Source organism: Cryptomeria japonica, chromosome 2 (assembly GCF_030272615.1).
Source record: "Cryptomeria japonica chromosome 2, Sugi_1.0, whole genome shotgun sequence".
In the NCBI taxonomy this organism is placed as follows: Eukaryota; Viridiplantae; Streptophyta; class Pinopsida; order Cupressales; family Cupressaceae; genus Cryptomeria; species Cryptomeria japonica.
The window spans coordinates 165,363,427-165,377,203 of record NC_081406.1 but is presented as its reverse complement, the minus strand read 5'-3'; the positions used below and the strand labels follow the sequence as shown (position 1 = coordinate 165,377,203).

At 35.3% G+C, this 13,777-nt stretch overlaps 1 protein-coding gene across 6 annotated transcripts in view; it reads left to right on the top strand.

The window, feature by feature from the left end:
* The window catches only part of LOC131065977 (probable LRR receptor-like serine/threonine-protein kinase At1g53430), a 154,448-nt gene that overhangs the window by 99,344 nt on the left and 41,327 nt on the right, over window positions 1-13,777 (top strand). For 5 of the 6 annotated variants that reach the window (XM_058000622.2, XM_058000621.2, XM_058000623.2 and 2 more), the window contains 3 exons: window positions 9,274-9,339; window positions 9,478-9,522; window positions 9,688-9,734. In XM_058000622.2, the coding sequence (XP_057856605.2) occupies window positions 9,274-9,339; window positions 9,478-9,522; window positions 9,688-9,734 (158 nt within the window). Of the gene's footprint in view, window positions 1-9,273; window positions 9,340-9,477; window positions 9,523-9,687; window positions 9,735-13,777 lie in introns of those variants that run through there. The other variant, XM_059216489.1, reaches the window with a different exon arrangement.

Below are 13,777 nucleotides of genomic sequence, written 5' to 3'. Positions count from 1 at the left end.
AATCGCTGCAAACCCTGCTGGGATGCCACTGTTAACTATTTTCCTATGTTCTCAAAGGATTATCTCATCACCCAAAATCCTTTTAGTCTCATGTATAACCAAATGATCCTCTATTTTAAGGATAACCGACAATCTCTTGTTAGAAATTTCTCCTATGAAGGACATTTCCTGCTTCTTAGGCAGAGACAAATACCGAAATTCATTTTAGGCAGAGTTAAGTGATGTATGCCTATGCAAAGCTATACTAGTTATGGGAGCCGGAAAAATCGGTACTACAAATTGTGACCCCGGTTGTGCCAGGCTAGTCACATGAAGTTTACCTATCTATCTTTCACTATGTTGTATGCTTGCTTGCTGATAATTCTAACATATTCCCTTCCCCCATAATGTCCTGCTGTATGACTATGAGAGTGATGATTATTGATTCGCCTTACTCCCTGGCATTGTCAGTGCATGATTGCTCTAACAATCGAGCAGTATTATCATGATGATTTCTAGCTGTGTTTCATCTTTTTTATATACTACATCGAGACATATATATATATATATATATATATATATATATATATATATATATATATATATATATATATATATATATATATATATATATATATATATATATATATATATATATATATATATATCTGTGTGTGTGTGTGTGTGTGTGTGTGTGTGTGGGCAAATATATCTATATTCCTATGTAGGTATATATTTGTTCGTTTGCATTTTTGTCCATGCTCGAGTATACATGTATGTATATGTCTATATGTATTTATATTTATGTGGCGATGTATACGTATATGCACTCATATGCATATATCTACAAATATACATATATGCATATACATATATATGTGTATACGCATATATATCTATATCGATACTTGTATATTTGTATATCTGTGCATATATATGCATGCAAGTATATATTTTATCCTGCTATATGTATGCAGATGAGCATGTTTGTATCTGTCAAATCTGCGACGGTGCCATGTCAGTTCTGTCATGTCGTATCGGTTTTGAGATTTGTTTTATAATCTAGTATCATCATTTTGCTAAGGATTCAGGCCAAGTTTTGCATCTTTTGCCTCTGAGTATATATATGTCTACATCTTTAAGTTTTTATGTATATCTCTATGTGAGTGTGAATTTGTTTCTATTTGTCTATGAGTTGTACGCAATTTTTGACACATTCTTGTCTACCTTAAACCCTAAGTGCCTACCACCATACCTAGTTTATGTTCATTTGTGCCTATAGAAGGGAGTGGTCTTTGCTCTCGGGATACTATTGATGGGTCTATATATGATTGCATGTGCTTATAATGATATCTATGTCTGTATATACTTGTATATATAGCTATGTATGCATATGTGCATGCATATATGTCTTTGCTCATATATATGCACATGTACACATATAATTATATAAATACACCTGTATACGTACATGTATATCTTTATTTGCTCATGTACCTATATATACCTTCCATTCTATATATAAATGTGTTGTGAATGTTACTATGATTCTATCTCAATTTTTTTGGGGTATGGGTATCCATATCTGACTGCCTATGTGTTGATGATGTAGTTTTGTTTATTCCATCTACCCCTAAATTGGCTAACTTATTTGCCAATGTGTTTGCTTCCCTGTAGATGTGATTTATCATATAGTCTGAGAAGATTCCAAATAGTGATAGGGCTCTATCCAATCAGCTTCTGAGCTCCCAATTTATCATTGTCCTGGTCCTTATTGCATTAACAATAATAGCCGAATCCCTGTCTATTTCAAATTTGGATATTTTTAATTGTTTGTATAAGTTTAGACCTTCTATTACGCTCAATATTTCTACCATATTGTTTGTGCCATGTCCTAGATATCAAGAGCTCGATCCAATTCATATCCCTTCATGTGAGTGAATTATGCATCTCGCCCCTACCTCCCCTGGATTGCCTCTGGATGCTCCATCAAAATTGATATTGCAGCATCCAATCTTTGGGGGCACCCATTTGCATGCTTTTCTATCCTCATATTTATCTTTGTTCCATTTCCCAAAGAAAGGGGGAATTTTGATCCCCTTCCACTGCTTTCTAATATAGTTATCCCATTCTGTAAATGTCTTATCATGTTGTGGAATGGTCATATTCCTATTATTGGAGGTTTCTGTGATGGAGGCTTCTATTTTTGCTATCAAGATTTCTGCCTTCATTTCTTTTTCCTGAAAGATTCTCTTGTTTCTCTCCTTCCAAACCTCCCAGATTACTATTGTTGGACTGCATATCCATAGATTATGGAAGATGCTATTCCTCTTTATGAATGGCCAATTTCTGAGCCAATCCTTTAGGTGAGGGATGATGGCACCTGACCAGCCTAATTGTGCCATCAGCCAATACCAACATCTTTGTGTGTAACTATAGGTTGTGAATATGTGGTCATTTGTTTCCTCATCTTTCTTGCATAAGACACAAATTGAGGGCCCTTCAAAACCTCTAAGTTTAAATTGTTCCGCAGCAAGTACTTTCCCCTTGAATGTCACCAAAGCAAAGAAGCCATCTTTTGGGAGTCCAAATTTGTCCCAATAAATTGTGTTAGGGGTGTAGTCTTTGATAATGTTTGCCTCCTCATATATGGTTCTAAAGCCATCTTTGCAGTTGTATTGTCCACTCTTTGATTTTGACCATATAAGCTCATCCGACCCAGGTCTGAGTATTATTATTCTGTCCTCTAGAATTTGCAACAATTCTTTGTCTTTGTTGTCCACTAAGAATGGGGACATGTTCTTCCTTGTCCATCCCATTGTTGATTCGGGTGCCAGTGTCATATAATCCTTTACATGGTTCCCCCATAAACATTTCATTTTCTTTTTGATGTCAGTTGTGTTCATTAAACTATCAATTGAGGGGTACCTCCCAGAACAAGGTTGTTCTGCCGTCATGAATATCCCAGGATAGGTGGTTCACTATGAGTGACCAACTTTCTCTTATAAAGTTCCAGATTCTAGATCCCTTGGGAGGATTTGTTTCCCTAAATATTGCCTCTCTCTGATTTTGTGACATGTATTTGCTCCTAAGGATTCTGGCCCATTTTGCTTCTGAGGATGTATATATTCTCCATGCCAATTTTGTCCCTAAAGCCATATTTTGCCATATTAATTTTCTTATTCTTGTGCCTCCATCTCTCTTTTCACGACATATCTTTTCCCATGATATTAGTTTCATTTTGATTTTATCTTCTACACCATTCCAGTAGAAGTCTCTCATTATTTGAGTTAGTTTTTTATATGTCCCTTTTGGAAGTAGTATACAAGATAGAAGATAGATAGACATTGCTGCTAATACTCTTTTTATGCGGGTTAATCTTCCTACCCCTGTCAGCCATAAGGCTTTCCGGGATGCCAGCTTCTTCCTTACTTTTTCAATTAGGGGGTCCCAAATTTTATTTCATCTGATGCCTTTGTCTAGGGGAATCCCTAAATATGTAATTAGTAGATGTCGTATTTTGTATCCTAGATACGAAGCTATCCTATATTCCTCCTGTGGTTCCATTTTAAAGAAGAATATTTCTGATTTCTCTTTGTTTACCATCTCTCCTGAGGCCAACCCATAAGATTATAGTATGTTTTTAAATCCCCCTTTAGCTGTCCTTTTCCCAAATTTTTTGCATCGTCCGCAAACTGTTGGTGGGTGCATGGGTCTACTCCACTCGTGATCTGAATTCCTAACAGTTTGTTGGACCTCTGTGATGCCTCCAGACTCCTTCCAAGGGCTTCAGACATAATTAAAAATAATAATGGGGATAAAGGATGCCCTTGTCTAAGTCCTCTAGAGGCTTCAAAGAATCCTTTCGGTTTCCCGTTTAGTAAGATAGAGAACCTAGTGTTTGATATACAGAAGTAAATCCAATTTATCCATTGTTTGTTAAAGCCAAAGGCCTTCATGCAGTTGCATAGGAAGTATTGGTCCACTTTGTCATAACCTTTATTAATGTCTAATTTTAGCAGCATATTAGGCTTCCCCTGGTTTTGGCAGGAGTGTATGGCTTCCTAGACAATAATAATCCCATCTAAAATTGATCTATTGGGTACAAAGCCTGTTTGTTCTTCTGATATTATGATAGGCAGTAATTGTTTTTTAATCTATTAGCCACGACTTTAGCTAGTAGCTTGTAGATCATGTTGCATAGAGAAATGGGTCTGAAGTCATCCCATTTTGAGGGGTTCTCCTTCTTTGGGATTAAGGCCAAAAAGGTGTTATTTATTTCTTTTAGGAATCTTCCTACATTGCGGGTAGATTCTGAGGCATTAGTTACCTCGTCCCCTAAGATGTGCCAACATTTCTGGAAGAAACTAGCAGGAAAGCCATCCAGACCAAGGGCTTTGTCTCGGTGAAATTGTGCCAAAGTTGTTTTAACTTCTTTGTGAGTGATTTTGGAGTTTAACATTTTGTTGTCATCCTCTGTTATTAGTTTGGATATGTTATTTGTGAAGATTCTATTGTTGGGGAGATCTGAGTGTTTTAGTTGTTAAGGATGTTTTCAAAATACATAATTGCATCTTTTGCAATCTGATCTTGGTCCATTACGATCTTATCACTGTCATTGGTGATTTGGGTGATTTTGTTTGCCGCTCTTTTAATTTTAACACTGTTGTGAAAGAATTTGGTGTTTTGATCCTCATCTTCTAACCATGATTCTCGTGATTTATGTTTCCAGTATATCTCTTCTTTGGCTCGAATGCCTTCATATTCACATAGGAGCCTTTTCTCAGCTTCATATGTCTCAGAGGTCATCCCATTTTGCATCACATCAGTGTTTATTGTCTCCAACTCATTCTCGATTCTTGACTTTTCCTCAAAGATGTTTTTAAAATTCTCTTTGTTCCAATCTAATATCTTGTGCTAAATCTCTTTCAACTTAGAGACCAAACAATACAATTTTGATCCTACAAAGATACTTTCCTTCCACAATTTTTGTATGCTGGGGAGGAAGTCTTCGTGTGTAAACCACATTCTCTCGAACTTGAAGGGATACCCCGTTTTCTTTGTTTCCCCCACAATTTCTAAGTGTACCGGGTAGTGATCAGAGCCTGACCAAGGTAATACCGTAGTTTTTAGTTCTGTATGGAAATCAGTTAGATCTCCTTTAAAGAAGAATCTATCGAGTGTTTCTACGATGTTAGAAAAATCTTTTTTCTTGTTATTCCATGTGTGGAAACTAGTTTCTGTTTTTATTTCAAATAAGTTATTGTTGTTTATCCAATTAACAAAGTCTCTTTGTGATTGTTTAATGGTTGTTATACCACCGCTTTTATCCGATGAGTATAAGATAGTGTTGAAGTCACCACCTATGATGATGTGTTTTCCATCCTACATATTTAAGTATTGTTCAATTTCCTACCACACTAATCTCTTCTTTTCTATCGGAATTGGGCCATAAACATTAATAATTATAAACTCAAGGTTTAGACTAAGGGTTCTGACTTTGCCAGCCATCCAATTTTGCATTTTGGATTGGCATGTGAATGCAAATGTACTTTTTCTCCACATTATACCTAGTCCCCTGATGCCCCTACAGATTCCATAGCTTCCATTTGCCATTGGGTGAATTTTCTGCTAAAATTGTTTATATCAGTCTTGCTTAGTTTTGTTTCTTGTATCAAAACTATATCCATGGCAGATTTTAGTATACTTCTCTTAATCAGTCTCTATTTATTAGGGGCTCCCAAACCCCTAACATTCTAAGTAAGTATGTTTATAACTCTTCTAGGGGATGGAGAGATTTTCCTTGACCTAACAGTGTTGTTATTTTGGCCTACCCCTTCGCATCCCCGTCCATCTTCCTTTTATCTAAAAAAGACTTCCTACCTCTTTTTTTGCTTAGAGATTTTCCACAATCAGGAGTTGGTCTCTCACTTCCTGTCTGGAGGATACCTCTGTTTTGTGGATTGGATAGGCTTCTATCTACTATTTTGTTATTGTCTGTTTCTTGCATTAGTTCCTTGATAATAAAATCTCTTTCCTCATTTGCATTCAACCCTTCCACAACAGGGGAATCCTTCAAAATGGTTTAGGTTGTGGTTATATCTTCTTGAGCCTCCTCATTAGGGTTGTCGATCAGTAGGGGTGTTTTGGGGGGGGGTGATTGAACTTGCTCTATAATGGGGATGTTATCATTTTCTGCCAAATTTGATGGGGTATCGATGAGTATTTCATCTACATATTCTTCAACTATTTTCCCCATTAGGTTTTCTATAACATTGTTCAGTTCAGCTTTGATTTTCTCTTCATTTTTATGAGCCTAAGTTTCTAAGGTTCTGTCATGACTATTTCCCAAGACTAGGATAGGAGGCAGAGTTGGGGTACTCTTAATCCTTTGCTGACCAATGTTTATAATAAAGTCACCCTTGTTATCATTAAATTGTATGTCTAATTTCCCATTTGAAGCTATAATTTTATCCAAAACTGTTGCTTGCGGCTTCTGTAAATTATGGTTTGACCTCTTGCAGAAGGCTAACTCTTCTGCTACTGGTCCATTAAACCATACCAGTTTTAGAGTAATTTTTTTTAGGTCGCCCTTAGCTTTGTTGAATTCTATTAGCATTTTTATGTCTGAGCTGTCTGACCTATTTTTTTCGACAGCTATGAATTTGCCCAGACTATCCCCAATTTCTATAAGGATTTTAGCATGCATTAATTCTACAGGAAAATTGTGAATTTCTATCCATTTTGATTCCATTTCAAATTCAAAACTATTAGCATCAAATTTTGGTTGCCAATCAATGAAGTTAAAATTTATGCCTTTGGAAAAAACATAATCTTCATGCAGAAGCTTGGCCTTCATAGATTTATCATGGCATTCTATGTATATAAAGTTGTTTACTAGGGTTGTTATACTTACCTGGCCATGGAATTTTGTTTTCCACCATTCCACAATTTCTTCGAGTGGCTGATTGTTCCCACCCCATCTTGCAAAGAGACTGTGCCCTCTACAAAACTTGCTTAAATCCTTTGCTTCTATAGGGAACTTAATTTTGATGGGCTCTGGGTTGAGATTTGTTGCCGCTAGGGCATCCTCATTTCTTACAACCTTGTATGGTGGGTTTTCTCGGTTCGAGATCGGAACTGATTTGGCAAATTTAGGGCCATGAAATGGCAGTGCCCTTCCTCCATCCTTCACGAGTCTAACATAACCCTCCATTCTATTGGTAAATGGGCACATTATCTATTGTGTCTTACGGATGAGCTATCCAGGGCTTGAATTTGTTTGAGAGCCCAGCGGTATCTTATTTGCCTTGGTGGCACATTTGGGAATTTGTGAGGTGATGGGAATCACCTGCATTTTTGGTTGGTCTGTCGCCCTAGCTTCCCTTGTCTCTGCCCTAGCTGCTCTCTTTCCTACTACAATAGGCCACACATGGTTATGTGCAGAGATTTACCTATCATATGGATGGTTGCCAGTCATTCCCCAGTTCTTGCCTTGGTATGGATGATGTTCTTCAGGGTATCAAAATGTATAATCTATGACTACCCTAGCAGCCCATCGCCTTTCTGCCCTGGTAGTCTTCTTACTCTTCACAGTTTTCCAGGGTTGTTCTTGCAGAGGGGATACCCTACCAGATGTTGAGGCGACCCCAGCATGTCTTCTCTCCCCATCGCTTGCTCGGTCATTTGCATGTTTGCCAGATTGCATAGCCATTTTTAGGATTTTTTTATTAATCAATTTCTTAATTGCGTAGACTGAATAGGAAAATATATTGATTTGTTTACAAAACTATTCATAAGTCTTGGAAATTATAATTAGTATAAGATATTTTAGTGTATGATTTTTTTCAAGTAGTCTTAGAAATTGGAAGTTGGAGAGAAAGGTTATTTCTTCTTTGTAAAAACATGGGAGTGGAAACACGAACTAAAATAATTAAATTGAATGGTGGTAAAACAAGGATAATGGTATTATTTAAAATTATATAATTTCTAAAGTAGAATGTTGCTTGCAACTAAATGCTACTCTTTCTAGGTTATAGATTATTATTTAGAGAAAGCTGACAATTTTCAAGGAACTCTTATTCAATCTATTTAAAAAAAGAATCAAATATGAATGTTGATTAGCTAAAATTTTAATTAAATAAATCAAATTTGATGTATCTAAGGAATATGTGTTAATTTAAAGGGCCTCGCATATGTTGCATGGACAACTCGTCAAATTCGTAGATTTATTGGTTATATTTGGTATTATAGAACCATTAATATTTACCTAATTTGATGATTTAATAACTTTTTTCATGATTAATTTAAAAATATTGTCACTAAAACTATAAATAAATTCATTCTATTATAATTGAATATGTTATACTTACCAACATTAAAATTAGGGAAAGAATTCAGGCATTATCAATGTTATAATGCTTTTATGTAGAGCTTGTAAAATAACACAAAGATGTGAATATATCAAAATAAATTTTCAAAATAAAAATTTATTATTATAATGTCACAAATAAATTAAATATTATTATGATTAAAAAATAGTGATGTGATGAAATAATTCATTAATAAATAAAATAGTATTATAAAAAATTATTTTATCATTAGTGAACTGCGATGTTAGTCTATGTGATCCATCTTGAAACTTATATTATTGAAATCTATTTTGAAAATCAAGATTATCCTTTTTATACAAATATAGTTCTACACTTTTATGATCAAAGATAGATAATCATTAGTATTTATTATTTTTATTAGATTTCAATTATCATGTTCAAAATATAACAATAGTTAATTAAAAGGTTGTGTTACATGTGTTATTGAATTTTTTTTCTATTTAATAATCAAGTGTTTATCAGTCTATTGTATTGTGTACTTAGATGAACATTCTTTGTCTTCTCTTTAATTTATTTTATGAATCACTCCACATTCATATCATATTAAAGGCTGATGTGTTTTATTATAGTTATTTGCTAGTTTTGTATATTTTCATTCATTTAATTGGTAGAATTTAACTAGATAGATTAGGTTCTATAACTAATGATATATTTTACTATTTACAAATATAATCATAATATGCAAAAAAATAAAAATAAAAAAATCTATACTTAAGAAAAATTAATTATTAAAACATAATAGATACTAGATTATGTTCCCTCATATTTGGAAACAAATGTATTCTTATAATTTTGTCACAAATCCATATTGTTGTTTTGATAACTTTAATAATAATTTGTAAAAGTTAAAATAAATTGCTAGAAATATTCATCAAGACTCATGCTGAATATTTTGTTACAGAGATCTATCATACAATTACTTTTCAGGAGAGTCGAATGCTTCATGGATAACAAATACTATACAAATGTAAGCGTATCAAATAATTTATCTTTTGTCAATTATACATATCAATTAACTACTTTTTATTTTAAACCTTTGTATATACTCTTATATCAATTAACTATAGATTTTATGCTTAACGATTGTAGTCCTAAAAATTTACAGGAATTGGATACAGAACTCATTTGATAGCAATGTTTCTAATGGAAGGTTTGCTTCCAATCTATTTGACATTTTAAATAATATATGTTAAAATTTCTTTGAATATAAGGTAATAAGAATACAATTTAAGTTCTTTTGTGTAAAGATAGGAATTAATATCTGTCAGCAACCACTGAAATGTACATGTTTGTGTTGAAAATGAATTGACTCCAGAGATCAAGCTTATTTTCAAAGAGGATTCACTTGCAGAGATCCACAATGTGAGTTCGTAAATAGTATTGTTTATGTTTCTTTGTCATTGTGATTCGTATATATAGTTATGGGAAACGACTAAAGTTATCCTTTCATTAGGAAAATAATATAATTGATGTTTATGATATCAAATCAAGTAATTTTACAAGCTGTATATAAATCAAATGTGAGTTAAAAAATTATATCCTCGAGTTACTACGATCTTTTTTCTGTTGCGGCTGATTCTTGCCGCTCTAACTTTTTAACTAAGCTGTTATGTTGTAATTTGTAACGTATGTGGTAATTTTACATGGAAGAACAAATATCTACGTGGGTCATTCAGGAATAATATGGATTTTTGGTATATATATATATCAGTTTATTTAACATAAAAGAGGGGTAAAAATTTATTAAAAAAAGGAAAATGTATAAAGTAAGGGCATTACATATCTCTATCAAGCTCAACTAAGTGAAGTAATTGTTGAGACAAATCTGGGGGTAACTAACTCCAATCCACAATGTTCCAATGATGGATGTGATCAGAGGCCCACTTGGCCAAACAATCAACAACACCATTCCATTCTCTAGGATTATGGGTAAAAGTAACGGACTCCAGAGAAGCATAGAGGTTAAGAATATGATCAACAATCAAAGCCAAATGCCAACTAACCCCATCTAAATGCCACCTATTCAACAAGTTGACCACAACTTGAAAGTCAAACTCACATATGATCATGTGCCACCCCAATTTACTTGCACCCTCCAGAGCTAATAAAATGGCCCGAGCTTCCATTAAATTTATAGTATGAAGGTACATGTAAACATAAAAGATAAACTAAACATCTCCAGAATTATCTCGACCCACACCTCCAATTCTAGTATGACCAAGGCTTCCATGAGAAGAGCCATTTGTATTAATTTTTGGAACTCCCTAAAGAGGAGGAGACCATTTTCCCTCCCTATTCACATTCGGAGTAGGGTGTCTACATCTATTGCACATGAATTGTTATTGCGGAGGAGGTAGATGAAGACGATTAAAACACCCAACATCGCAAGGAACCACCGATTCAGTCATATCATCCTTAGCCGCAATAGTTTCTCCTAAAGAATGCAAGATTTTTCACCACAAGTGAGGGGCCACCAACCACACAGCTTGAAAAACTCTGACGATTTCTCTCCAACCAAAGGTTCTAGATAATAAAGGATGGTCCAAAGCACAAGTAGCTTGAGGGAAGGAAGTAGGAACATGAGCCATACCCCACTGACCCACAAACTCAGCCCACGAGGAAACATGCCTATGAGGCATATTCCACACCCTCCACCAAAAATGCCAAATCTACCTAGCATAAGAACACTGGAAAATGAGATGAGAGACACTCTCCGCAACATCACAACAGAGCACACATATTGGGGGGCCATTGAAACAATGCTTGCATAAATTATCCCAAGTGAGACACCGGATTTGAGCCACCAGCCACATGAAGAAGTTACACTTGGGCCAAGACAACTTGTGCCAAACTTGCTTCCACCATGAAACCTCAATATCCCCAAACAACTGCCTATCTAGCTATTTATAACCAACAGACACAAAGTACTTCCCAGACACATCATAACCATCCCAAGCCAAAATATCAGATCCCCTCAAAGAATTACAAGCACGAGAAGCCAGAAGTTGTGCAAGCTCATGCCTATCATCCTCATACCCTCCTAGAGGCCACTTAGAAGGATACTTCCAACGGTAGGTAATAGCCAAACCACAATGCTCAACAAGCTTGTAATGCTCAATAGTGTCCTAGCCAACTGTAGTAAAAACATCGCAAAGCGATTGAAGGTGAGGACACAAAGAGAGAATAGGTGGGTGACTATCCCAAGAATCTAACCAAAAAAGAGCCTGTGACCCAGAATGATAGATCCAAAAAAGTGCACACTTAATCAATTGAGCCCCCACTTTGATAGTATGCCAAACCATAGAACTGCTTCCCTCTAGAGGATAGTGAGGAACCTCAAAAGGAGAAACATCCCTAAGATACTTGTGATTGAGAATACGGGCCCATAATTGGTGCTAATGGGTACACCAATGCCAGTAAAGCTTGGCAGTAAGAACTGGTCCATTCAAGATAGAAGAACATAATCCAAGACCACTCTCTTGCTTTGGGACACACACAGATGCCCAATTAACAAGGCTCCACTTAGTAGCTAACAAATTACCACTCCAGATAAATTGTTGAGAGAGAGCATCAAATTCCCTAAGGAAATACATTGGGCCATCTTGAACAAAGCACCTATAGATGGGAAGGACCTGGATAACAGACTTGAGAAGTGTAACTCTAGTAGCTATAGACAACCACCGATGAGTCCAATGGGTTAAATTCTTCCTTAACTTATCAAGAAGCATTTTCCTAGAGGATCTCGGTTGGCGACCAACAACAAGAGGAATACACAAATATCCAAAGGGAAGAGACCGAATTTGAAACTACAAAATAGCTACAATCCGTCGCTGAATAGCCTAAGGAGTAAATTAAAGAAGAAAATAGAGGACCTCTTCTCATTCACTTTCTGACCTGAAGTAGCAAGGTAGATATCCAAAACTTTCCTAAAGGATTCAAATTCTTGAATACAAGCCAACCCCATGAGAGAGGTGTCATTCACAAACTAGAGATGAGAAAGCATTGGTAGACCCAACCCCCACTACCAACCATGAATCAGGCCTTGAGAAAGATAGAATTTAAAAAACTGATCCAATCCCTCCACCATAATAATAAATAGATAAGGAGAGAGTGGGTCCCCTTGATGGAGACCTGTGGTAGCACCAAAAAGCCCCGAAGGTTCACCATTCACAATAACTAAAAATGGGGAAGAAGTCATGTAGCTCATAGTCCAACTCATCCAATCTGCAGAAAACCCAAAAGCCAACAAAATATTTTGAAGAAAACTCCATTTAACTCTGTCATACGCTTTGGCCATATCCTGCTTAATGAACATAAACCTATCCTTAGAGGTCTTCATGGAATGAATGACCTCGGAAGCAACCACCACTCTATCCAAAATCTGACGACCTGCCACAGAACCGCCTTGCTCCTCAAAGATAATAACTGGCAGACAAGATTTAAGCCTCTTAGCAATCAATTTCATAATAATCTTGTATGCCACATTATAGAGCGCAATAGGTCTAAATAATTCTAGCCTACCAACACATTCCTTCTTAGGAGTAAGGATCAGAAAAGTAGCATTCAAGGCACGAAGCATTTACTTATTCATAAAAGACTCCCTAATAGCCTCAAACAAATCCATCTTCACAATATCCCAAAACTCTTGGAAGAATTCAATAGGGAAACCATTGATCTTTAAAAGTTAAAATGGGTTATATTTAAGAATAGTTTGCATATGTACATATGTGAGGTTAATATAATACCTATCCTAGAATGCTAAAATATGATAAGCTCAAAATTTTTGGGTTATCATTATTCCCAAACATAAACCTAGAGTGTCATGCGTAATGTCCTTGCCTACATATGCCTTTAAGAAATCAGATGTTTTGTAATTCATATACCAACAATAGAGGAATTATATCATCTCAATTGAGACCAGATATTTAACATCTGATTTGAACCAAAACTATTAATTGAGCTTATATTTTTAATTATGTGTTAGTTTCAAGCCAACATCAGTTGATGAGCATACACAAAATCATATAATGGAGAGGGCCCTAAATGGAGTGGGGTAAAACTATATGGGATAATAGTGGGAATAAATGAGCCCTATAGTGGTCCATTAAAAGTGTTATGTCAGTACTCATTCCCAAAAGGATTACTTTAATTTTAGAATAGCAACTAATTATGTGATGCCACATTAGTGCACCACTAAACATGATTTAGTGCACAACTATTGGTCTTACTTTTTTCGGAGACCATTTTGGACAGTTCAATAAAGAAACATCTTATCCAATAAAAGTAAAAATGAAGAGGCATGTTGACATGGCATCATTGACCATGTGGAATTGAAAAAAAAATTAAGTAGGGAATTTGATAAGTAAACTTTTGTAAAATATTAAGAGAGATTTGAAATTTTGACA